This window comes from Taurulus bubalis (genome assembly GCF_910589615.1).
Source record: "Taurulus bubalis genome assembly, chromosome: 9".
In the NCBI taxonomy this organism is placed as follows: Eukaryota; Metazoa; Chordata; class Actinopteri; order Perciformes; family Cottidae; genus Taurulus; species Taurulus bubalis.
In genome coordinates, this window is record NC_136597.1 from 10,665,371 (window position 1) to 10,690,917 (window position 25,547).

The 25,547-nt window shown below is 42.9% G+C and overlaps 1 protein-coding gene across 1 annotated transcript in view; it reads right to left on the bottom strand.

Annotated features, from left to right (window-relative positions):
* The window catches only part of LOC306740882 (serine/threonine-protein kinase BRSK2-like), a gene marked incomplete at both ends in the record, with an annotated part of 148,087 nt that overhangs the window by 51,951 nt on the left and 70,589 nt on the right, over window positions 1-25,547 (bottom strand). The window contains one exon of the mRNA XM_079223120.1: window positions 7,342-7,436. Coding sequence (XP_079079246.1) covers window positions 7,342-7,436 — 95 coding nt within the window. The remainder of the gene's footprint in view (window positions 1-7,341; window positions 7,437-25,547) is intronic.

The following is a 25,547-nucleotide window of genomic DNA, read 5'->3' on the forward strand; positions in this document are numbered from 1 at the left end:
CCATAAGGGGAGTCGTGTGTGTGTGTGTGTGTGTGTGTGTGTGTGTGTGTTTCTTTGTTGACTCTGAGCAACTGGATAATGGTCACAGAGCTGTCATTCATGGTGTCATTTAGGCTTTGCCTGACTTGCACACAGAGGTACTGTGTGTACCTCTGTGTGCAAGAGATGGGATGTATATGAAGACACACATCACATGCTGTTGCCAGTGAGATGACAGTTGTCACAAACTGTGATATACTTCATTTTCCATCAGTTCTGCCATTGCAAAGCGCTGGGCCAGTGCCACATACAACATGACACACACACACACACACACACACACACACACACACACACACACACACACACACACACACACACACACAACTGTACCAAAAAAATCAGTGGTGCGTTAATTAGAGTTAATGAATATAAGGTCAAAATGCTGCATGTTCATCTCTCACGTTAAGTAAAAACACAGGCCAAAATAAAGTAGAACAAGCACAGAATAGAAATTAAGTATCCGTCTTTTAAATGGAAGCAACATGGTATAAAAACAGATGGCAAAAACAGATTTGGAAGTAAAAATGGAGTGCTGTTTTCCTCTCAAGGGAAAAGGATGTACCCATTCAAGTATCACTCCCTACTCATTAGCAAACATGATGGATAAAAGATGATCATCAATACCCAGTGGCAGAGAGGAAAAATACAAAAAAATACACTTCAGTGACTGCACAGGTATTATAGAGGTAAGAAATCCCAGTGCAAAACAAAGAAATAAACAGAAGATAAAAAGGAAACTAAGCTGAAGGGGAATTTTGCTGATCTCCCCATGAAAGCATCACTCCACTTAAGAGTAGAAGAACTGGATAAAAAATGCCCTATGCTCGCTAAGGCTACACCAAATAAAAAAGCAAACAAAGCTTTCTCATCTTTCTGAAAACACAGCAGCTTCTGCCTTTGAAGAGGAGAAACAAATGCCATCGGTTTAGACATCCGTCTGTCTCCTGTCCAGCTCAACGGGGGATCCCGCTACATCTTGTGTTCTGCTATCCTCCATGTCATTATTTTGTCTGCACTCCATCTCTGTTTTATCTGGATAAGACATATGAGGTAAAATCAGTCAAACAGCCCTGCGTGTGTTTGATGAGGTTTGTCACCGCCGTGAGCAGCACTAACGGTTTTACACTTCTCTCTCCATGACGCGTTGGACCCCAAACTACCAGGCAGAACTGTGGAAAACTCAATATTTGGTGTCTTCAGTCAATGCTATTTAACATGAAACAATGTGACACAGACAGAAAATTCTCCCCGATCCCCAAACATCTTCTGCCCTGCAGGTAAAATCTATCGTCCATTTCCATGTCAGCAGAGCCTCATCGACACTCAATTAAGACTAGGAAGTTGGGAGTGGTGATTGGGAACCAAATTAGGATGTAGAATGGTGAGTGACCTTCATATTGACTGATATCAGAGAAAGGGCTTTGAAAGGCACCGCAGGTTTGGGGAAATCCATTTTATTTTTTAGGTTCCTGCAGAATGCTATGAAGGGAAAAGGGACTGAGAGAAAAGCGTGAAACCTTTTTCAGGATTTGGTCACTACAGTATAAAACTAAACTTTCTCACAGTTTTGTTCTCTAATGTAGCTATATTCCTTGTTTTACAACATGTTATTTAACCCAAATTAATGAATTATTATTTGCTTCTGAAATTATTTTATTTAAAAAAAACCTACATTTGAATGCCAACATACATCAACAGGCAGAAATGAGTGAAATAAGCAGCAACAGAGAAACAGAGCTGGTATTCTAAAGTCTTTCTGTGCAGTTAGCCTGTAAAGATCAGACTGTGGGCTAAGCCCTTACTTCTAGCTCAGCACCATGATGGATCAACGCGCGGGGGCACAACATATGAAACCCATTTATTTTAAGGGGTGTCTTCTGCGGCACAGGCACACGCACACAAAGACACTCCAACACGTATTCACACAACATAAAGTTAAACATGTGCGTGTTGGAGGCACTGCTATAACCAACCCACGAGCGGCACAACAGAGATGGGAGAGAATGACCAATCTATAATCATTAGGAAGGGAAGAGGAGAGATGGCGGAGAAAGAAAGCTACTGTGCTGTCAGCGAGGTGTCGGGATAACAAGATTAGACCTTGTATGATTCATCTGCGGCCGTGGCATTTTGCTCCTCGCCCGCCCACCACAATCCCTGTCGGTTGGTGTACTCAACCTCTATACCTTGCTTTTCTCTGCCTTTTTAGTCCTAAATTAGGATATTAGATGCTGTGCATCGAAAATCATTGCATCAGTCAGTCACCCCGAACGTTACTTTCCTTCGTGTTTTGTTATTTAGACTACAGATACACATATGATATGGTCCCATTGCTTTAATTCTATAGAAGAGGCAATTTTTCCTTATATATAGACGGAAAATCACATTCAAACAGTATTGATCTTGTTCGTTAATGAGAGAAAAGCTCCTTATCCTTATCCTTTCAAACTGGCCTAGGTGATGCAGTGGTCTACCCCGGCTGTGGTGCTGGCTGGTTGTTCTCAGCTCTTAGATGCGATGTCCTTAGCGCTTCAATTATTTGCTTCAGGGGGCAATTATACTGCTGGCTTTTCCATCTCCAAACTCTCTCTCTATCTCTCTCTCTCTCTCTCTCTCTCTCTCTCTCTCTCACACACACACACACACATTTTTCTCCGCTGAAATGTTATGACTGACATCAAGGACAGTCGGCAAACACAAGTAACCTCACCGTGCTAAAATACCCCATCGAAAACAGTGTAGCTATGCAGCGGCATACTTCACAAGACATTCATCCAAAGTGTTCTAACTTTATGTTCACCATCTTTTCTAACCCTCCTCACACACACACACACACACACACACACACACACACACACACACACACACACACACACACACACACACACACACACACACACACACACACACACACACACACACTCTCTCTTCCCTCCCCTCTATCTCCTTTCCTCCTGCACTTCATCCCTCCTCTCCCCCTCTTCCTTTCTCTCTCTGGGCTTGGGGACAGTAGAGTGACTTTGAAGTTGTGCTGCTTCAGGAGAAGAGAGAGTAACTCTGGCTAATTAGTTGTCCTTATCCCAACAGCAGCAGCAGCCGCCACCAGCTCACTGGCTCAGAGGGAGAAACAGAGCAGGCATCAACAGCAACTACCAATTGCTGCCTGCTAAAGATACCCTTCTCCCACTGCTAGTTGTTAGTGCTAGCGGCTAGCAACAATTTAACTCACCCCAAGACTAAACTGTGGATTAGTGAAGTTGCTCCACTCAGCATTATGATAGGTAATATGGTACAGAAAATCTCCTGCTCTCGGGGAAAGCACGTCAGACCATAGCTGACTGCAGTTGCCAGATTCTACCATATCATCGTCATAAATACGACCGTCGGTTTTACTTTAGGTGCTTGGCAGCATTGCAATAACAGACTCAAGTTTTTCCATTGCACAGGAGAGTTACACTATGCGCTTCAGGTCAAGAAGAAACAGTGGATGCTTTAACTATGGAATGGATGTCACACAAGTGCAGAGGAAAAAAAATGAAAAAGCACAACAGCTACTTGCCTTTGAAGAGGAGAAACAAATGCCAAATCAAATAAGCACTTCATGAATGTAACTGAATGTGACTCACCTTTCTTCAAACGGCGAGTCTCATTAGGTTGAATTCAAATTAGTGATATATGTTAACCTGCTTTATTAGTAGGACTGAGTATTGTAACGCATTACTTTTTCAGATCTGATAGGGTTCCTGATTCATATAATAACTGTCAGTTTTAATTCCATTTTATTGAGGCAAAGATTTGGTGGACTATGGCTGCTTGTATGCGTGAGACATTTAACATTTTATCTTAATTCTGTCCACAAAAAAAAGCAACACAGGTTTATATTATAGTTTATATTTTATATACAAAGTGAAGTATCAAAAATAACAATTGTTTCGGTACTGGTACCGATATGCTGGTACTCCATCGGTACTGCATTTCTTAAATTTTACCCAGCTTTGCTTAGCAGGGTTTCTAAAATGTATCTGAAGTGTGACTCAGGTTTTATTTCCCAGCATTCTCATGACACCAGCAATTATAGAGTTGTCATATTTTTGTGTGAATATGAATTATGTTCATTTCTGAGTTCTACTCTCAAGAGCGTGCAAATATTTGGTGGAAGTGTGCAAAAAGATAATTTGTCTACTCGTCATATTCACTGTACAAATCATGAATCAATGTCTCCGCAGGGTTTCTCACCACATGTCCATGTCTCCCTCCACCTGCCTCTCTCTCCCTCTTCCCCTCTCTCTCCCTCCACCCCCCTCACTCTCCCTCTTCCCCTCGGCACAGAGACATGGATTCAAGGCGAGGAAGAGGAAGAGAGGGCTTGCTGAGTTTCAGAAACATTAACTACTCCCCAGAGAAACTCTCTCACACCCGCTCACAAACACGGTGTTGGTTCTGGACTTCTCTTTGTATCGGATCACCACGCTCCATTCTGTTTGGCCTCAGTGCCAATGACTGCTGACATACTGTCATATGTGCACATGCTGTGTATTCCCTGTCTGTCTGTTTCTCTCTCATCACTTGAAACATGACAGGCAGCCACTTCCCATTCAACTAACTCCATTGTTGGGTTTTCTGCTTAGAAGTAGTAAAACACACATTGGGCTGCACTTGCTCTTTGAAGTATTCAAGGCTCTTTCCCCGGTAACAAACTGACATAAAGTTCATAGACAAATTAATTATCCAAGACAATTCAATGTCTTTCTGGTCCAGCCTGTGGGGCTGAGGACTAAAGAGTTCAACACTAGTTATATAAAGTTCAACACACAGTGAGTGGAGGAAAGACCTCTATGCCAGCTATTCTGAGACAATTAATTCAACCCGTCTCCACGGACCCCTGACTACCAAGGCCAGTCGGGGGAAGGACAGACACAGAGGGATGACGTGTGTCACGGAGGATGTGCTGTGCACACACATATGAATATGTGTCTGTGTGTGTCATTATGACACGTGCACACACATTCTTAGGAACTCTTCTGTGCGCAAGGCCTGCATGCGTGCATATAAGTGTGTCATCAGCGGTGTTGTGCGCACACACACACACCTGTCCAGGAGAGTCAAATTCTCCCCTAATGGCACCACGGGGACCTGAGACATTAGCATATTAAAAGGTGACATTTCACAGTGTGTGAGTCTTGCACTAGAGAGCAGCAGGATCACTCTGACAGTCTGACAGCCACACAGGCAGGCCAGAGAACAGACACAGAAGACTGTGGAGTGCAACACAATGGGAATATGGGAAAGTGACTGGATTTCAGAAAACACCTGTCCAGCCACTGTAGGAGAACACTGTTATGTTTAGTTTGTCCCAAATCTAGAGGGAGCTTTACAAGTGACCTCATCGACAGTCTAATGGCTCGTGCCTCATCATTTATTACACATTGCTGAAAAGTACATTGACACATAGGTTTGGAATTATTATTGAGGCCTGTGCTTTTTACAGAGGCCAATAATCAAATCAATACACACCGGACATAAGCACACAGAAATGCTGACACAAAAACCATAGAATTAGACTTCCAGACTGCGACTTTTGTCTGCATTATATGGGGATGACACACACACACACACACACACACACACACACACACACACACACACACACACACACACACACACACACACACACACACACACACACACACACACACACACACACACACACACACACACACACACACCACCCACCCACCAGGGGCAGCAGTTGAGAGAAGAGTGACAATGGCCGAGTTCAGTAATTGGCTCTAAAATGCAGCTTCAGCAAAAGCCTCGTCAGTGTTTGGCATCTGTTACTTTCATTTTCCTCTGCAGGACAGCACACTGTGAAACACCTGGGTAGGAACATTATTCCACAACTATCCTCTCTGCTGTCACATATTACAATGGTTCCAGCAACCACTGCCAGAACTAATAATACTTCTGTCAGTGCTGAGGCAACCGAAACGACCCGTCTTTCCCTCATAAAAATATTAGACTGCATGTTGAGCCAAATAGAACGAGATAAAAAAAGAGAGTGACTTTGGGAGCAAGAGAGCAATGAGTGAGAAAAAGTCAGGGAGGCACTGACACAGCAAGAAGCTGATTAATACCCGACTGTTTATCAAACAGTAATATTCAAGCACAGAACCTTTCATCTAAAGTCTAACGATGCTGCCACAAAAGTGATGCAAAGCGGAAGGGTTTTCCATTTGCAGATAACCTGCAGTGTGAGAAAAAAAAAAACATCCGATTCCTGTTTTCCAGCTCATAAGCAAACAATTAGAGTAGGCGCTCCTCTCTGTGTGTGTCCTGTGAAAGACGATTTTCAGGTTGTAGCATCTTGTTGTCCTCCATCTTCCAGCTCTCTTTGCTTTCTTTACATCTATTCCATCAACACAAGGGCCAATTTTGTAGCATGCCAATTTTGTGTGGGCATTGAATAGAGCTGCCCAGCAGGAGCCCTGGGACATAATAACAAAAAAAATCCCCACTGAATCCTTCAAAACAAGATTGTGTGGGAACAGCAACATTATAAATATGAACATTTCACCAAGAAGATTTTGAAGCATTTTGGATTGAGGGGAAAGTAATTGTAGTTGCAGAAACCTGCTTTATTGTTTCGTTACCCCAAGTTTTCTTAGAGGCACTGACTCCTGGCAGGGGAGCTAAACAGCCGACTGCTTCAGTTCAACATCCGAGAAGGATGGAAGTCAGCCGCTTCAAAAGACAAACTAACTCAGCTTGTGATTCCACTCTCCATGAGGATGATCATGACATAAATCCCTCATATTCAAACGTTTTTGCAAGATCGGCCATTGATTTATGGAAGAATTTCAAACCCACACGAGCAGTCCAACCATTTTAGTTTTCGAAATGCTAGCTGGCAGATTTGATGTGTCAAAGAGGTGGCTCTTTTAGAGACATTACTATCTGTTACAGTCCAACCCTTAGTGTTGCTTCAGCCTGGCTGCTGCATATTAGGATTTTGGGGACAGAGAGAGGCCTGATGTTCATCAAAGAGGACACTGATGTTGAAAACACATTTCTCACCTCTTGACAAACAGGTCAACTAACTTCAAATTAAAGGCCTTGTTTCACTAGTACATGCCTTATTCACACATATAGATTACATGGAAATATTTAAGTAAACAAAAAACAACAGAAACAATCTTCCGAAGTGTAGAATAAAGGGTTAGCAGAGAAAAAGTTAACGATTTCAAACACCTCAGTTATAAACCTGAAAGCCACTGGAAGAACTAAAAGCTGTAAACTTACCTTCATTAGTACTGATTCACTGAGTTTCTCCCGGTTGACAATCTTTATGGCAACTTTCTGGCATGTTACACAGTGGATCCCCAACTTGACCAACCCTGCAAAAACAAACAAGAAAAGCTCACTTAGTTAGGTCAAATAGGCCAAATCACTTCTTCGATGTCCATATTGACTGATAACAAAAGACACTGATTCATAATTATGTACTTGACTGTATTTACAGTGCATGACATGTTCTTTGTTATGAAAGGACATTTCAAATAGACTTGAATTAAAGTGATGTGTGTAGTTGTTGTTTTTTGGCTTACCACTAATGTACATTGACTGGACTGATATAATGGAATGCACAGATTGCTGATAATGACTTTTGAAGTGTAGACAATTCCTCTCAGAAACTTCCCTCTGGGGTTTATTTAAGTCATAAAGGCAGTAAGGGAATGGGCCATTTGTGTTATTGATTCCTATAATGCACTAAACTGCTGTGAAGCAGTGGAGTTAGCTCAAACAGATAATAAAAGGTGGCGGATACAAACAGAGTCAAAGGTCAGTTGTTAAATGGGACTTATTATTGACCATGGCTTAAAACTCACAAGAATGAAGCAACAATGCGGAAATCCAGAAGAAATCACGGAAGAAAGCATTGCCCTTTATTTCACAAAACATCGATGGATGGGTGAGATTTGAGTGTGTTTGATAAGCCGTACCACTCAGCTCTCTTGGAATTCACACACAAACTTTTAGAAATGGCATTAGTGCCAAAATCCAAACCTCTGCGTTATAAATAAAGTGGTGTGTTTTTGTGTATTTGATACAGGGGAGCCATGACGACGGCACCAATCCATTTTCTGCTAGGGACCACAGAGTTGCACACACATTAGAAAGATGTTTGCGTCAGATAGATCACTTACAAACTGAAACCAACACACAACCGTACACAAACAAATGTCGGCTGTCTATTATTGATTTCCCCAATGGCTCCATGGTGCTGCGGGTATTTGGAGACGACGGAAGATGAGTTCTAACTATGCAGCATTTGAGCTCTCTAATGGTAATGGAATCATTTGAAGGCTTTGATATCTTGCTACTTTTGTGCTGGCAAAGATGAAGATGGTGGGATAAGTATTACTCCTGAAGTGGCAATAATGGAAACGATGCAGTTAGTGAAAGTAGCATATTGATGCAGGGATGTAATGTCTTGCATCAAACTGGCTGAACCAGACATCCAGCTTGCTGTCACACCATCGCTTACACAGTTTGATTTCTATATGAATCAGCAGAAGAGGAGAGTCAATGGGCTTTGAAGAGGCGGGGTAACCTAGGAATGCAGAAACAAGTCTTCCGACACCACAGAAAGGACAGAGGACGATCCAGAAGTAGACATGACAAATTAATAGAAAAGTGCAAAGATGAAGGGAAAAAGTGGAAAGATTGAGAATCAGTGTTAGCACATTATTGAAATGACAGACTAGAGATAATTAAGCAATAATGGAGAGCATTGCGTGGGCGTGAGGTTCTGGCTTGGGAGATGAGGGGCCGCGGGGGCCGTGAGTGGAGACACATGGAAGAGAGGAGGCGTGAGAGAGAGACAGAGAGAGAATGACGGAGAGCAGGAAAGAAAAATAGGAAGGAAGCGAAAGATAAAAAGAGGAAGATAAAAGATGTAGAAAGATTTAGAAAAGGGGATGAAGCGGTTGAGCAGGAGGGGGAACGACAAAACCATTAGCCCTGTGATGGTAATCATATGTTAATGGCTTCTATAGAGAAGCTCATAAGTCATGATAAACGCATTAAAGAGAAAATATCTGCCTGCAAATACGTGAGAAGTTAACTGGATTACTTGACTCTCCATCCGTCTTCCTCCAATGCCTATGTTTTCGTTAGCGGAGGGTGCATTAGCAAGTGGGAAATGTGCACGGGAAGACAGCACATTATGATTTTACTACCACTTTGAGTACGGATTGTAATGAACTCACACAAGGAAGTTCAGTACATAATACAAAGGGAGATAAGACATACGCCTCTTTTATACCTTGCATAATAATCACCACTTAAAACCAAAATAGAACTAATTGTCATGGCAAAACACATTGCATTTACAAGACTAAATCGCAAAATGTGACATGTTTACACGTCACTGGCGGTGAAACAATAGCAAGCTAGGAGACTCCCTAAAAAACTGAAACAATATTCCTCACCAACTTCAAACCCTGAGGAATATCAGACCAGAGGAGTGTTGATATCATGTAACATGTCTTTAAGATTGAAAGTTTCAATAGGACCTTCCAACATGAGAGGCTACTCAGTGCAACTCTTAAGTAATACACCTGAGTAAAAACTACTCAGAATACACTTTTTGAGTAAGTTATCTACCAAACTTCATTGCAATCCAAGCATTTGCCTTTGAGACGCTCCACTTAAGGCCCAACATGTCAATCTGATGGTGCTCAATGTAAATCACCAAAGTCAGAAGGATTCATCATCTGGAAGCCATGGACGTCTGCATCCCATTTCAGCTGAGATATTTCAGTCTGTCCAAGTGTTGGACTGACGGACAATACCATCCCTAGAGTCCGCAGGCAATTTGAGGGGAGATGCCATCCCCCTTGTTAGCAAAATGACCAAAATGCTCCCTTGTTAACCCGCCACCCCCCTCACTATCCCCTAGTAGCCGAGCAGAAATAGTGCAGGGACAGAAGGATCGTTTCATTGAATATGTTGGTCTAGCCTGCTTGACCCATTGATCCTTGATCTCACTGAGGATTGCGGAAGTTAAGTTGTATGGCCGACTATGGCTCTGAAATATCAGTATCCTAAACTGTACTGTGTATTGATAAATCCATGGCGCTGTCCGTGGTGCTGAAGTAGCAGACAGATTTGTAATTGCGACTTTACTCTTCTGTCGTTCTCATCTAGGATCTATAGTGTAATATTCTCTCAACTACATCAGAACAAAAACTAAATTAAGAAACTACTGCCTTTTTAGAAACGGTTGTATTTCATATCAAAATCATGCATATATATTTCCACAAATAGTACCTAAGAAATGCTAGAGCATGGTCATTGTATGTGCGTGTTGTGTTCATTCACAAAGTAGTTTGCCAACACACAGTACAGTGTTCAACCAGAATAGAATACAACTATAAATAAAACAAAGTCAATGAATAAATAAAATAAATATGTGTTTTTTTTGGCTTTTGGATTACTCAACAAAATATAATTTTTGTTTGAAGAACAGGACTGTAGATACAAAGATAGGCGGTTGAGATCTTGGCCGTTAAGCTGCCGTTGCCCAGAAACCCACTCAACTGCACAAGACATTTTGCAATGCCGTCAGAGCATTTCATAAATTATTAACCACCATCAGCACCTCTAATATAAATCCCCAAATGATATCCTCGTGGTTTGTACTTCTTAATGTTCCCCTGCTAATGTCCAACCCCAACATCCTCGTTCTACAGGAAATACACAACAATTTCACTGTGACTTGTCTCAAGTATGTTGTATTATCTAATTAACCTCTGCCTCTCCATGAACAAAAATCAACCCTGCCTTCGCTTCTCTCCAATATCCCGTAATACCAGCGATCGCCTGATACTCCCTGTGCCCCTTTCACCTGTCTGTGACGAATCCCCAGAGGAAACTCTCTCAGCTCTGGGTGAACACGCTGAGTTGAATCTGGAATAGCAGGGCTGGGGGAGGGGTGTCCAGGAGATGCCCTGGAAGACACCGGGGTTTTGTCTGGATCTGGCTGGGCTCAGCAGGTAGACTGCCTTTGAACATAGCTTCTGATGTAAGGCTGACTGAGAGCACAAAGGATCAGAGCCTCACGGGGGTGTTGGGAGGATACGGAGGGGATTGCCGCTGCAATTGCCCATGCACTATTGTGTGTGTGAGCATATGAATTACATTTTAATTTGTTCTCTTGTATTGGAAAAAAAAACTATAAAAAAAAACTATTTCAAAAGTGTACAGAAACGCAAAGTGTGTACAGATGGTATATTTCTAAATGTAAAGCTGATCTGTAGGACAACACTGTGTTTTGAGTGCCACATGAATGTAATCTATTAACTGAACCAGGGAGACACAGGCAGACTGGCATTGTCACACACTGTTCACTTATATACTTTTCATTAACTCACATATGGACAAAAGCAGGGTGTGCAGCCAAGTTTGCAGCACCACTGAATCAGCAAGTGCATCGATCTCTCCTCCGCCATCCTCTCCAATCAATAGCATCAAAAGCTCTCGCCTTCACAACAGTGTCAGAATAATGACACCAGCCAGGGACTTACGGGCTGGAGAGGCCACCATCGACTGACCCAAGGCCTCCATCCCGACTCTGCTCTCTTTACTTTCCATGCTGCTCTGTGATTAATGATCTGATGCAGAGGGACCGCTCGAGGAAGACACAGAATAAGAACTTTGGTCCATGGCTCAGTGAGCGTCAAGAGCTGAGTAGCGCACTGTGCTGGGAGCGGCCGCATTGCTTCAGAGACGAGGTTCAATCATTTCCCCGCTGGCTTTGACAAATCAGGGATGAATAGTAAAACGTCCAGCAAAAATTTTTGATTGCATCTGCAGAGCCGGTCCTTTAGGAGAAGCAGGCTAGAGATCTGAGGGACAGAAGTAAAGACTCAAGTAAAAAAGAGAAGAAACAACGAAACACGAGGAGGAAAAAAGGAAATAAAAACACACTGAGAACCATAACTGTTTAGTAACTCATCATGCATGAACAGTCAAATGACAATATCAGAACAAGGTTGTGAAAATTTGCCTAATCAACTCTTTTTCTGAAGCTAAAAAAAACATTTTGGATGTCCCCCTACTTGCTCTGCATCATTGGGCCATGTACTAGCACTGATTTGGTGATTTGGAGCTTTTTGTCTCACTTAACAGTGTATATTAATTACAGGAACTGATGTGTTTAAACCTTTTGAATAAAGCAACTTTATGCCAAATATTTTAAAGATAAGTGCTTGAAACATTTACAGGTGACATATAGTCCATGAGAATTAGTGGCTGAACACTATCTCCAACTCACACATAAGCTAAGCAACAAATAGAGTGGTGCTTAGTGGATCAAGAAAGTGCACTTGTCACTATTTCATCTCGTCAATAACATGCAGCCTTTTGAAAGGTATATCTGGCAGCCTTCCAGGTTTACTATATTGCAGCTGGGCAGTTTTTCTGAATGAGGTTTGGAATACTATAAAGTGAGAGCTGTACACTTTATTTAAACCATTTGACTTCCAATGGGTGTTCCCAGTGGGCCCTTGTTGGCATGTTTATGTTTGCCTTCCTCTGCCTTCCCGTAAAGCTGTTTAGCTTGGCAGAGCAGTCAGGGAAAAACCCCACTCCCGAGTGTGAGAAAACTTGAACTCCATCTGTGTTCACTTGTGAGAGCTCTTCCTGTTCTAGTTTGAAAAGCATGCCGATCAGTGGTCGATTTATCATCTGGCAGCGCAGAGACATCCAGGCAGGAGAGGACCTGGACTGCGAGCCTGATTTCCTCTGCCAATAATCTGAGGCACCGAGAGGGAGCGAAGAAGAGCTGGGGAGAGAGGACAGGAACACCATGCTTGAGCCTCGGAGAGGTTCTTCATGATGTCCACCTTCTAACCACACACAGACACACAAAGTTTTCAGCGTCATCCTCCTCAGAGCACTACCATGCGGTTAAAGATCAATCACTGGATAGCTTAATTTCCATCTAGAAGTGACTACTTGGAGAGAAGAGAGAAGGATGAAAAAGAGACGTCTCCACTCGCGCACCTCTCTCACTTTCAAACTTGATCTTTCAGAAGCCCTAAGCCAATGCCAGCAGATGGTAGTAGCTTATGCTGGCTTAGCTTTCTCTCCCTGAGGCGCTGGCTCCGAGAAGCTCGTTGCCCTTAGGCACAGATCTGTGAGCTGCTTTCCACTCCTCCTCTCTAACCCTGAATGCTCTACGTGGGAGCTACAGCTCTGCACTGGGATCAGTGTTTGAAAGGAAACACAATGTGTTACGAGGGGCTTATTCCTCCAGCTCCTTCTGGCCATATGGAAAGCCCCTGTAGCAGGGCGTGGGAATCCCCTCCACCAGGGCAAAGGGGAAGACCTACTGTACCAAAAACCACCACAGCTCCGAGAACAGTCTTGATCTTTTGCTGTACTTCACATAAATACAGTGGCACACAAACTATTTAACATTACTGCTTATTAAATCAATGAAACGCTCTCTTCAGTTCTACATTTATTCACTAAATACAGACGTATGTGGCTTGTGACTAGAATATAAGACATTATATGCAGTTTGTATGTACTGGAGTTGACAAAGTGACAAGCATAAATGGTTGTGACAGATGAATGCTGTCATATGGTCCGTGTGCAACTAATAGAAGAGAAATGTGGTGAATGCTTTCTACAATAGCTATATTTACCAGCAGAATGGCAAAAAAAAGAAAGAAACCCAGCAACTTCATGAACTTCAGTGACTGGAGTCACTTTCTACCAAATGTTGCCCTCATTCCTCCTCTATCCATCAGTGTTTTCTGACTAATTTATCACCTATTCCCTCGATTCCTCCACTCATAATCTATAAAGAATAAAAAAAAAAGGCATAAAGAGAGAGAAGATAGCAGCAGAAAGTTGTTGAGTCATCCTGTGCAGAAAGGAGACAACATGTCGAAGATAAAACAACGCTCATTCGCTACTCGATGAATGCACTCTGCGTCTGTCTCTCTCCCATCGCTTCTTTCCTCACTCTTCATTCACGGAATCTCTTTCCCTCCTCCATTTCTCCACCTCCTCTTTCACACTTTTTGCATTTTCAGTCAGCCGTGACGTTAGTCAGCCTGAATTCCCTTGCAACCCTCTAAACCCTCCCAGCCAAAGCAACAGCAACAACATCGGTAACAACCAAGGCCCAGACCAACGGAACAGCTTCAAAAGAGGAAGAGCAGTTTAGCCCTGGAGTGCTGGAGCGAGGAGGCAGGCACACTGACGCATGCATACAGAAACACTGTTTATATAGCCGCCGCGAAATAAGACATTGGGTCAACAACTCCTTGCACAAAACCGGGATCTCTTGGTAAATACAGCAATATTGGTACTTTACTGACAAAAGATATGGGAGATTTGTTTTCTTCTTTCAAGGGCACTATGGAGATGCTGGGAATAGGTGCCTTGCTCAAAAGCACTTGAACCTGCAGCTGAAAGGCATATTTCCCTTTGTACAGTCTTGTATGCTATCAATGATTCTAAGTGATTTGACTGTTAAGTAATGGAAAATGCACTCAATTATTATTCCTGAATAATATAGATGTACAGCATTAGCTCTGGTTCAGATAGGATCAATTCCCCTCCATCTGAAAGCTCAATCTTTGCATGAAAACAGCTGAAAGACAACTTGCTCAGCATTGATGTACGATCGGGTACACGCGTCTGAGCAATTGCAATTACATATACCAGCATTTTAACCTAAAATAATAATAATTTCCAATAACATTCAAGGAAAATGATGTCTGGTCACCATTAACCTTTGATTATCTCTGTAGGTGAAAAGAGGGTAACATTTTTATAAATAAAACTGTGATAAAATGACAATACTAATCACTTAGTGTACACACACACACATTAACAAAGCAACACTTTGCATCCAAGTATTATCTATAGCTGCTAGCATTCACTCCATGTGTGTGCTTATATGTGTATACGTGTACTGTATTTTGGTGCGCATGTTGGTTTTCTGGCTGTTTGGGTAATAATGATGTGGGAAGCTAATTCCACATGCACGAACACATTATCATTGTATACCCCCAACAAACACAAACAGAGCGATGAAGTTCTGGGTGGCTTCAAGGCAATAATCTAATTTTACACATTTTGAAACAAGTAGGAGAACAATTGAAAGCATCGCCAAAAAGCAGCAACTACTGACGATCCACTTTGTTATCTAATAAGCTCTCTGATTGGCAGATCTTATAAAATCCCCACCCCTTTGCAGCATCCGCCTCATCAGAATGTAAATATATGCACAAATACGTCCTCAGAAGCTCATCACCTGCACAGTGGAAGATGCAAGCTTCACACACTCTATTTGCCAGCAAGGCAAACACGTCTCATTGCCAGAGGTACCCAACGCGTGATTGCACAGCAGAAAATAGCTCAGAAAGTTCATGCTGCCATATGTTTTAAACTGTGCAAAAAGTTCCTGGATGTTGTTGACTTGATGGAAACATATGGCTCACATACCAAATACGCTCATGTTTGCCAAATAGCTACACTCTAGTTTATCTCGACTGAAGCCATCTCGCATTTGTGTATGTTAGACTGAATTCAGCTGCTGTAGATTTTTGTGGATTAAATTAAAAAAGTCAGGGGGCACTCTTTGGGCTGGGATTTTGCTTTTTTTGTGAGGAGACAGTCTCCCCCATTAAGTTGATCAGAGGCAGTGATGTCTCTTCTCTTCTGAATCTTACTGCCGAGACGTCGTCGGAGATTCAGAATATTCCTCTGAATTCTGGCCTGATGTGACTGGAGTTCAGACCACAGAGTCGAGCGAGAGTGACACTGTCAGAGGAATGTTCTGCCCGAATCCCAAACGGGAGCATCAGAGTATACATGAAGGAAGACTCGCCGGCCAGATATGGGAGAGATGAGAGGAGAGATGCAAAGAACAAATTTAAAAGAAAAAAAAGTTGAGACAATGCGGCCAGTGACAGGGAGATGGAGAAACACTGATAATGATAGATAAATATAGCGATGCTGGGAGAGACATATAGTCAAAACACAGAGAGAAAGTGGTTCCTAGGTGGGCGGGGCACGGAGACTAAGATCTATTTTTAATGCCTATGACTGGGGATCAGCAAAAGGAATGTATAATTACAGCCTCATGAATAATGCAAGCAGGCTTCTTTTAATTAGCCACACCAGGCCCAATGTGGCAACCGCAGCAGACGGGACAAACACGTGCAGACACACACACCCAGCTACACATACACACAATACACACAAACAGACATGTTGTCCACAGAAAATGCTGCTACCGGTGCGCATATGTGTGTCACTTTTAAAACATACGTGTGTGCATGTTAAACATGTACTCCCACAGTCTTCGTGGGAGACGGGAGTCAAATAAAGAGGCGAAATGATGAGCTGAGGATTGGTGCCTTGGTGATGATTCTCTGATAGGCTTCACAGTGAAAGGAGCCCCTCAACACCACTCAAAGAGCTGCACACTGTCTGCCTGTCATATGTTAGATAACCCACAATATAAAAGTATACATTATTAAACATCTGACTGGATAATATTACAAAACCGTGCTATAACCGTAAAAAAAATCATGCTGGCAGTGCTCTCTTTCTGTATTTTTCACACACAAATGCCAACTTGAACCAGCACAAAAAATGCAATTTCTGGCATACAGGCCATGCAGAGATGCCAATTGTGTGGGCTACAAAAGACAAGGAGAATAAATCAGATTCTAAGAAGCAATTAATCAAACCCTTCTCATCTACAATTCAGTTATTTCATTGATTAACAGTGTTTGGGCTATCCATGTAACATGATCAAATATGGAACATGCCGGACCGGACTTCTTTGAGTCCTCATCAACCTGTCTTGATAACCAGCTCTCTTCCGAGTGGAGATTAAAGTGGATGGTCGAGGTTCAAGCGGGAAGAAGTTAACTAAACTCTGTCCACACATCAAGAGAAGGAAGCTGGATCCAAGTTGAAACGGCACATCAAGACACTGGCAGGATGTTATTTGGTTGTTATCTGGCAACTCGACTTCCAATCTTCAGAGCCTTAATTTGTAAGCTAATTTGTGGCTGGCAAAGACAGGCTTGAGTATGGGAGAGGATATTGGATGTAATTCGATGTCTCACTCCATCTTCGTTTGTTGATTTGAGTTTAATTGGCAATGAGGGTGCTGCGTTCCTGCTTTGGGGCCGGCAGGGGAGATGACGGCTTGAGCACACGGACCGAAAATGAGTCTAGATTTTCACCATGGACAGCAAGAAGCAGCCAAAACTTTACTTCACCCAGCTGAAGGAAAGCACATCAAACAAAAATGGACAAAAAGCAAACTAAGATATATTTTCCGACTTATGCTACCGTAACCTCGAAATGGCTTGATACAACTTTTTGACATTCAGCCCTTTCATAAATAAGCTAAATTAATATCAAATAACAGCAGGAGGCATTGTCCAAGGTTAGCACAAATCCCACTATAATGGTCAATATGCACAAGGTTGTTGCTATGTGCAACAGTGTTTGGACGGAACAATCACCTATAGGGGAGCGGGTGTGCCTGCGTGTGTGTTCGAGGTAGGGGGCAAGCCTCCCGGTGTGGGACATTGACACGCCTTCTCAGAAGTCAACCGGTTAAAAAATACTGGCATGAGGTTGTTTTTCTCTTCCTCCTTCCTAAGGCTTTTTACAGCCTTAATTCTCTACCATCGAGAACAAACGGCACGCAGGAGAAAGGTCAAAGTGTCAAAGCTTCCCCATTAGTGTATCAGTAACACCTTCAGGCACAGAACAACAAAGACAATACATGTGCATTTGTGTGTGAGAGAACTGCCTTGCAGAACAGCAAAGAAGATATTTACTCTCCCCCATTACAATCATGTGCAAGAACCAAACATCCATGTTAGCTCCAGATCTAAACAATAACAACTATTATCACATGCAGATAGCAAAGCAGAGGTAGCTTCTATCCAGCTCTGGACTGTAACTCTATATTTAACCCTTATGCCTAATCCTGTTAATGTTATCATGTTAAACGCATATTCTGCAGAGCACAATAACAGTCATATAGACTAATTTACATATTATCTGAAAGGAACATGACTTATTTTGCTGACATGTTTTTTTCTTTTTAATTGCTATTTTACTACAAATAACAAATTGTTTTCATCCGGTCAAACATGTATTCAGTACGAATGAAATTTCAAGGCACACACTTTATGCTTCCACTCGCAAACCTTGCTTGTCCATAGCATGACAGTATATTGGGCCACGGGACATCCCAGAGCAAGGGGCTGCAGATGGAGGCGGAGAAAGCCTGTTGTGTTGCAGCATGGAGTACATGCCGAGTTGAGGGAGGTGTCATGGTGGGAGGATGCGTTGGTAATTACCCCAGCAGCCATTGGTGGGTCTGTTGACATCTCTCTCTCGAGGAGTGGGATAATTTGAGCGACTCTTCTGGCTAAATCAATGCGTCAGCTGCAGCTAGCTCATTACCAAAGCCACCTCTGCATCTCAATGAGGCAACATGGGAATTTCTATTAGCAACCGAAAGCTCGATCTCCCTCAGTCTCTCTCTTTTTTTATTCTCCCCCCACTCGAGCTCGAGTCTCTCTATCATTTTCACTCTCTTCAGTCACTCTTCCTTCCCACTCAGTCTCTCCTTGTTTTTGCTGTTCCCTGAAATGTCTCTTACGTTTCTCCCCATCTCTCCTGGGGTGGGGGTGTGTGTGAAGGGGAAAGGGGGGGGGGGAGCAGAGATGGCTCTGCGGTTGCATCATGTCTTCCTACCATAACAACAGCGGTTTGTGTGTGTGTATAGTTTGTTAGATAATTTCCAATTCCAAAAAACACGAGACGAAAAGAGTTTAAAAAAGGCAAATAAACTGGGCACAAACACTGCCTGAATACGTCTTAGCTTGTCTGTAATCATCAGTGACTTGTGTGAATGTGTGTGTATCTGTGTGTGCATGTATGCATGAGTAGTGCACATGTGTGTTCCAGTGAGTAACATCTAACTGCTGAATGGAAATCAAAGTGGTTTTGGAGACAAGCCAATGCCCAGATTGCCTGCTTTCTCAGAGGCCAGGCTCACGTCACAGGGCTGGAACATTGCCTTGTACAAAAAGAGCAAATACACACAAAACGAACCCACACCCACCAAGACACACAGGGACGTACTAAGAGAAAGTACACAAGGCAGAACACCAAGGGCACTTCACCAAGAGTCCATTTCACCTGGCCTTTTTACTGAACAAAGACTGACATGAGAGAGATGACTAACAAAAGGGAAAACTCGGCCTGGATGGCAAAAAACAAAAAGAGATCAAATGGGGAAAAAAAGGGGAAGAGGAAAGGGAGTGTGAAAAATATGTTGACTGAAGACAGCGCAAATTAATAGAATAGAAAACTGAAAAAAAGAGGGAAAGGTAGACAAAAAAAAGAGGGAAAGAAAGACGTCAGAGGGCCTTGTATTCCACCACCAGGGAAACATCTGTTCTACACGACTTCAGGGGGCTTTTACTCTAATGTCAGCCTGTCACCACATACAGGACCGCAGGAGTAGACACACGCTGAGAGACGCTGAGAGCACACACACACACACACACACACACACACACACACACACACACACACACACACACACACACACACACACACACACACACACACACACACACACAATGGCATACACTGCCTCTCTTCCTTTCTCTTTTTCTCAACCTCCTCAATAAAATTCCACAGCTCACTATAAAGAGCAGCAGGACCAGGGGGCCTGCCTCATCCTCTCAGCTTCTCTCTTGATCTTTACTTGATCACGCTTTTCAGATCTGATTGTGATAATAAGCTTTTGATAAGTGCCTTATGCTATATACATTGTTATGGTAATTGAACAAAACTTTTAATCCCTCGAGCAGACAGATATTTTTTAGCACTTTGTATATTAATTACCTAGAGTACAGTCTGACTCACCAGATGCAGGTACAAGCCTGCCAATTGGCCGACCAGAGAGTAGTTCTATCAACAGACAACGAATTAGCAATGCTTTTGATAACTGATCAATTGTTGAAGTCAAGGTGCAAAATAATTGCTGGTTTGAGGTTCAAATATGAGAATAATGTAGTTTTGCTTTTCTCTGTTTTATGGCAATATAATATCTTTGGGGTTTGGACTGTTGTTCAGCCAAATAACATTATTTTAAGACTGTACCCTTTTTGACATTTTACAATTAAACAATTAATGGACAAATAATCATCAAATGAATCAATAATGGAGATAATTTTAAGATGCAGCCCAGAGTGACATTGCCATGCAGCAAACACGAGCACACATAGGATATCATCCAAGTGTTAAGCGCTCTATGTTTTTACATAAAGGCTCATATTATGAAACCAGAGCAGGGCAACTTACCCTTAACATTGACCCATTAATTACGGTTGTATTGATATCACAAAACCAAAGAACAAATTCAATTTAAGAAGCACTAAGAAAGGACAACTGCTACAAAAAATAAAAACAAGCCTTTTGTTGTGCTACAGTTTGAACCAATTAACATTGCATCGTCTTCATTAGTTGCTTAGCGTTTTCAAAATGCAGCCGTGAACTTTTACAGACCCCCGGTCGTGTTCATCTCGAAGGCCATCAGAGAGGGAAAATACCGCAGTCATTAAAATGATAATGATACAGTCAGAGCCGCTGACGACTTATTGATCAGGCACAGCCCCAAACACACACACACACACACACACACACACACACACACACACACACACACACACACACACACACACACACACACACACACACACACACACGATGAGTAGGACTGCGAGTTTGCCTGCTGTGAATATATATCATGTGTGTTTGTGTGTATTGTTAATAATACAAGGGCTCTTTACCGCTGGACATGAGAATGCATGGATCACTCAAACACAGTCAATTTGCACGATTAAGTGATTAAATTACACAAACTCAGACCGTATCAACGCCCAGTGTCAGTGCACACAGCGATGAAACATTATTCATGTTTGCAGGGCTGATGATGGCTTTTATATATCATGTTAATGCTCATGAAGCTGTCACAGGAACCTTGCAGACATGGGAGGTATCCCCGATGTGCTTATTACACGTTGTACATCACATGGACTGGGACGTGTAGCCCTGCATAACGGCTATGAATGAGTCTGTCACAACGGCATGATGCATGTTGCCCTTCTGTGATGGATGTGCTACATCACTTGACAATCAAAGACAGAAACACAGATTTGACTGAAGACCTCTCAGATACCTTTTCACTTATCCTTCAAAAGCAAGGGGCCGCCCTTTCCGCTCATGATAGGGGAAAACTTAAGTTCAAGTAAACCAATTTCATTCCAATGCTTGTCCTTCACAGACCCATCTCATTCTGATAAGATGCACTCTCCGTGTATGTCTGAGCGGCAACTGCCAATCAAGATGTCAGTGGTGCTGATGGACAATCCTCTCAGCCACTGATGACAGATGGAGAGGCTGGAGAGGGGCGGGTTGGGTTCATGTCAAGGGCTGTGCTTGCGAAGGGTTGCTATGGCGTTGCTATGGAGACAAGGCGGAGGGAGGCCGTGGTTTATGATGGACGCCGATGGGTGGTCCACACCAGAAGTTAAAGTAAAGGGAGAAATGTGTGCACTTAAGCATGCCCTCTTGAGTTTGCATACATGCAAATATGACACCTTCGTTCTAGCCTCCATGTGTGTGCGCATGTGTGCGTCCCTGGCCTCTGCACAGCTGCAATAATTAGAAATACACAAAGCAGTCAGAGCTTAATATTCAACTACTATATGTGGAGTTCAGGACAAACACACGCACACGCACACACACACACACACACACACACACACACACACACACACACACACACACACACACTCTGCCTGAAGCTGATGACGTAAATAGCCTTAACTCGGGCTTCGTGCAGCACTCAAGTGCAGATAGGGAGGGACAGCAAGAAAAGAGGGATGGAGAACAGAGAAAGAGAAGAGGAAAGATAGATTAAAGTCTGAGGAGTTGGAGCTGCATCTGTAGGTGGAATGCAAACTGTCTTCCAAGCATATACGTACACATGCATGGTGGGCAAAGCCATTAGGGAAAGTGAGATAACCACTAATCTGCATGAGCATCATCTGTGACCCTATAAAGTCATGCCTCTCCTAGTCTGAGAGAGATAAAATACACGGAGAGAGAAGGAAAAGAAAGGATAAGGAGGACAGTAGTTTGTGGAGGAGATGGGGTGTTGGGTACCAGTACCAGTACCAGCCAGTTAGAGGCTCCCTTTCACCTGTACTTTTGCCCCATTCCCCATCCACTCTATTTTCTCTCTCTTGTTTTTATTCACACTCTCCTCTTGGCTCTCCTCATATCTCTGCCAGAAAGATCCTTTACATTTGCCTTGTAACTTTGTTTGTATTTGATGGCTTTCATCTACTCTCTCTTGTGATTCAGATGTTTTTCTCTTTGCCCTTCTTTCCTATTGCTTTCAATCTCACCCCCATTCTGTCCTCTCTTTTTGCACGCAGTGCAATCCTGTCCAGCCACTGGATGTTTTACTGCAGAGACACACAGAAAAGAGGAATACCCAAAGAAACAAGACAGTCAAAGAGAAAAGGGATAAAAGTAGAAAGATATATATATATATATAAATAGGGAATGGATAAACAATATGCTGATCAACACACATGTGCTTCAGAAACCAACTGATCCGTAGAGTCCCAGGGATGTTGACACTCATGAGAAGACAGAGCCATTGTTGCGAGGCGGGAGGAGGGGAAGAAGGGCAGAAGTAGAACAGGAGAACATAAGGGGTGATGGAGAGATCGTTGGACAGAGAGAGCAAGGGAGATGGAGGTGAGGAGGAATGTGGTGCTATATATGGATTGTAAGAAACGGCACCCCCACCTTCCCACCTCCCCCCCTCTGTAATGTCAGTAATTTCACATACCATCACCTCACTGCAGAGCCCCGCTCCACTCCATCACACACACACACACACACACACACACACACACACACACACACACACACGCACACACAGCTATAGCCTTAGCCAATGAAGGGGAGCAACGGGAGAGAGAATGACGCAGAAGAAGAGAGCGAGTGTGGAAACAAAATTGATTAGAGCAGCAGAATAAGACGGGAATGGGAATAATGTATGTTGAAACAGATGGGACAAGAAAGAAGCTAATGAGAGTAATGAGAAATGAAAGGAAAGAGATACATGCTGTTGACTATATAGAAGTAGTGGTACATCTATAAGTGGTGTATTGATATTTTTCCCCATCATAGCTCTGTCTATCAATAGTAAATGCAACCACGTTACATGCCCAAGGTGATGGACTGCCGAGCTCACAGTCAGTACAATACATTTTATGGCACCCAACTTCCCTTCCAGACTCTTGAAAATTAAGTGTTACCTGATTAGAGAGAAAAATGGAGAATTCATTATTAGCGTTACTATTCCACTCCAAACCTCTGTGCTAGAGCCAACCGTCTCACACCAGGTAAACCGGCCACTTTGTACACCAGTTTAAGATTTCTTTCTGCAAAACATCTCTCCATTCCATTCTCCAAACCACTTCTCCTATTTAGGGTCACGGGGAATGGAGCCGATCCCAGCTGACATTGGGAGAAGGCAGGGTTCACCCTGGACAGGTCACCAGTTTATCGCAGGGCACATATATAGACAGACAACCGTTACATGTTTCTTTGAGCCTCCAATTAACCCTAAGCTGCATGTCTTTGGACTGTGGGAGGAAGCTGGAGAACCCGGAAGGAACCCACTAATCACCCTGCAGTATAACTACCGCGGTTCTTAATCCACTCGTCGCCAGATCGTCGCCCAACTAACCTGGTAGAGACTGCTCCTGGCCGGGATTGAGACTAATTGTGTTTGCCTTGCCTCTGACCCTGTCTTTTTGTTCACAGTCACCCGTCCTCCCGGTTCACCAGTCTGCCTGCCGCCCCCTGGCAGAATTCCCCCGTCACTCCCTTGACTGCTCGTCCATACCTGTTCCCCTGATAATAAACACGTTCCTCCCTCCACCCTCTGGTCCTCCATCACACATTGTAACACCCACGGGGAGAACCCAAAACATTAAAATCTTTAATTCAAAACCCGCTTTTTTAAGTAGATGTCCTGTTTACTCGTTCATAGTTAGCTGTATACAAATAAAGGAACTACTCAGCAGAAATAAAATTATCTGAGAACAACTTTGCCAATTATTTCCTCTTTTTTTTCTTTTTTTAAGAATAAGTGCGTGTAAGTACTTTTCAAGGTGTGATGTTTGGTTCAGCATCTGTTTAACAGCAACTTTTCAAAGAGCGGAAACATATTACTAGAGGTCTGTATCTTACCTGTTAGACAAGTAAAAGCAGGATATTGAGATGTTGTGGATCCATCCAGGGAAGAGAGGCAGGAAAGAGAGACAGGAGAGAGAGAAAGCAAATCAAAGTTAGTGACAAGGTACTTTGAGATTAACAGAACAGAATATATTCAAGTCACACATTTCTTTATCCTCAAATGTATAACTGAGCAGATCCCATCGAATCACAAATGACAACAGTGATTAAGAAGGCATACATGTCAGCCTCAAAAAGTGAGTAAACTGGGTTTAGAGTGGATTTACACTGCATTACATCCCTGCCAATCACTGGACTTTGCTCTCAGCAGCAGTTGGAGCCCTCATCCCCTCTCAGTGTGTTGTGCTCTCTCTCTCGCTCTCCGATCCCAGCTCTGACGATCTCTCATCCCCTACAAAGCACCCCTCTCCTAAACACACAACCTCCAGCATGCACGAACACACACTCCAACTGACTTCCAAAATAAAAACCCGGCTGTTTACCAAGCCAGAGAATCCCGACCGGAATCACATTTTCCCTTTCAAAGGGTGTTTGAAGTTCCCGCACATATGTTGCTGCCTTTTTTATTTTGATATCATGTGAGAGATTTTCCTCTTGCTCTGTCCCCCACTCCGCTCAGCACAGTGTGACACTCTTTCACTTTCCCTCAACCTTCCCCAATCCCTCCATCTCTGTCCCCGTGATCACAGGAAGAAAGTTTTATCCGACGGAGAAGCATCTCTCAAAAAGTTGTTGGGATAGTCTCAGTAGAGGGGAGAGGAGATGGAATCAGATGTTGAACCTGAAAGGCAGATGTTCAGGTAGCATCCAAACCCCTACACACACACACACACACGCGCGCGCACACACACCCGCACACCCTGCCTTCTTACGGACTAGAGAGTAAACATCCAAAATATACATTTTGTATGTAGAAATTTACCAAAAGTTAGCATCGCATAATGCTGCATTTGAATAATTAAATACAACATTTCAGAAAACTTGTATACAAAAGATATTTGTCTGAAAGTACGTAATCAACTCAGGAAGTTTCATGATCATATCTATTCGTTCTTTTTTGCCTATTCCTCTGTAGTGTCTTTTTA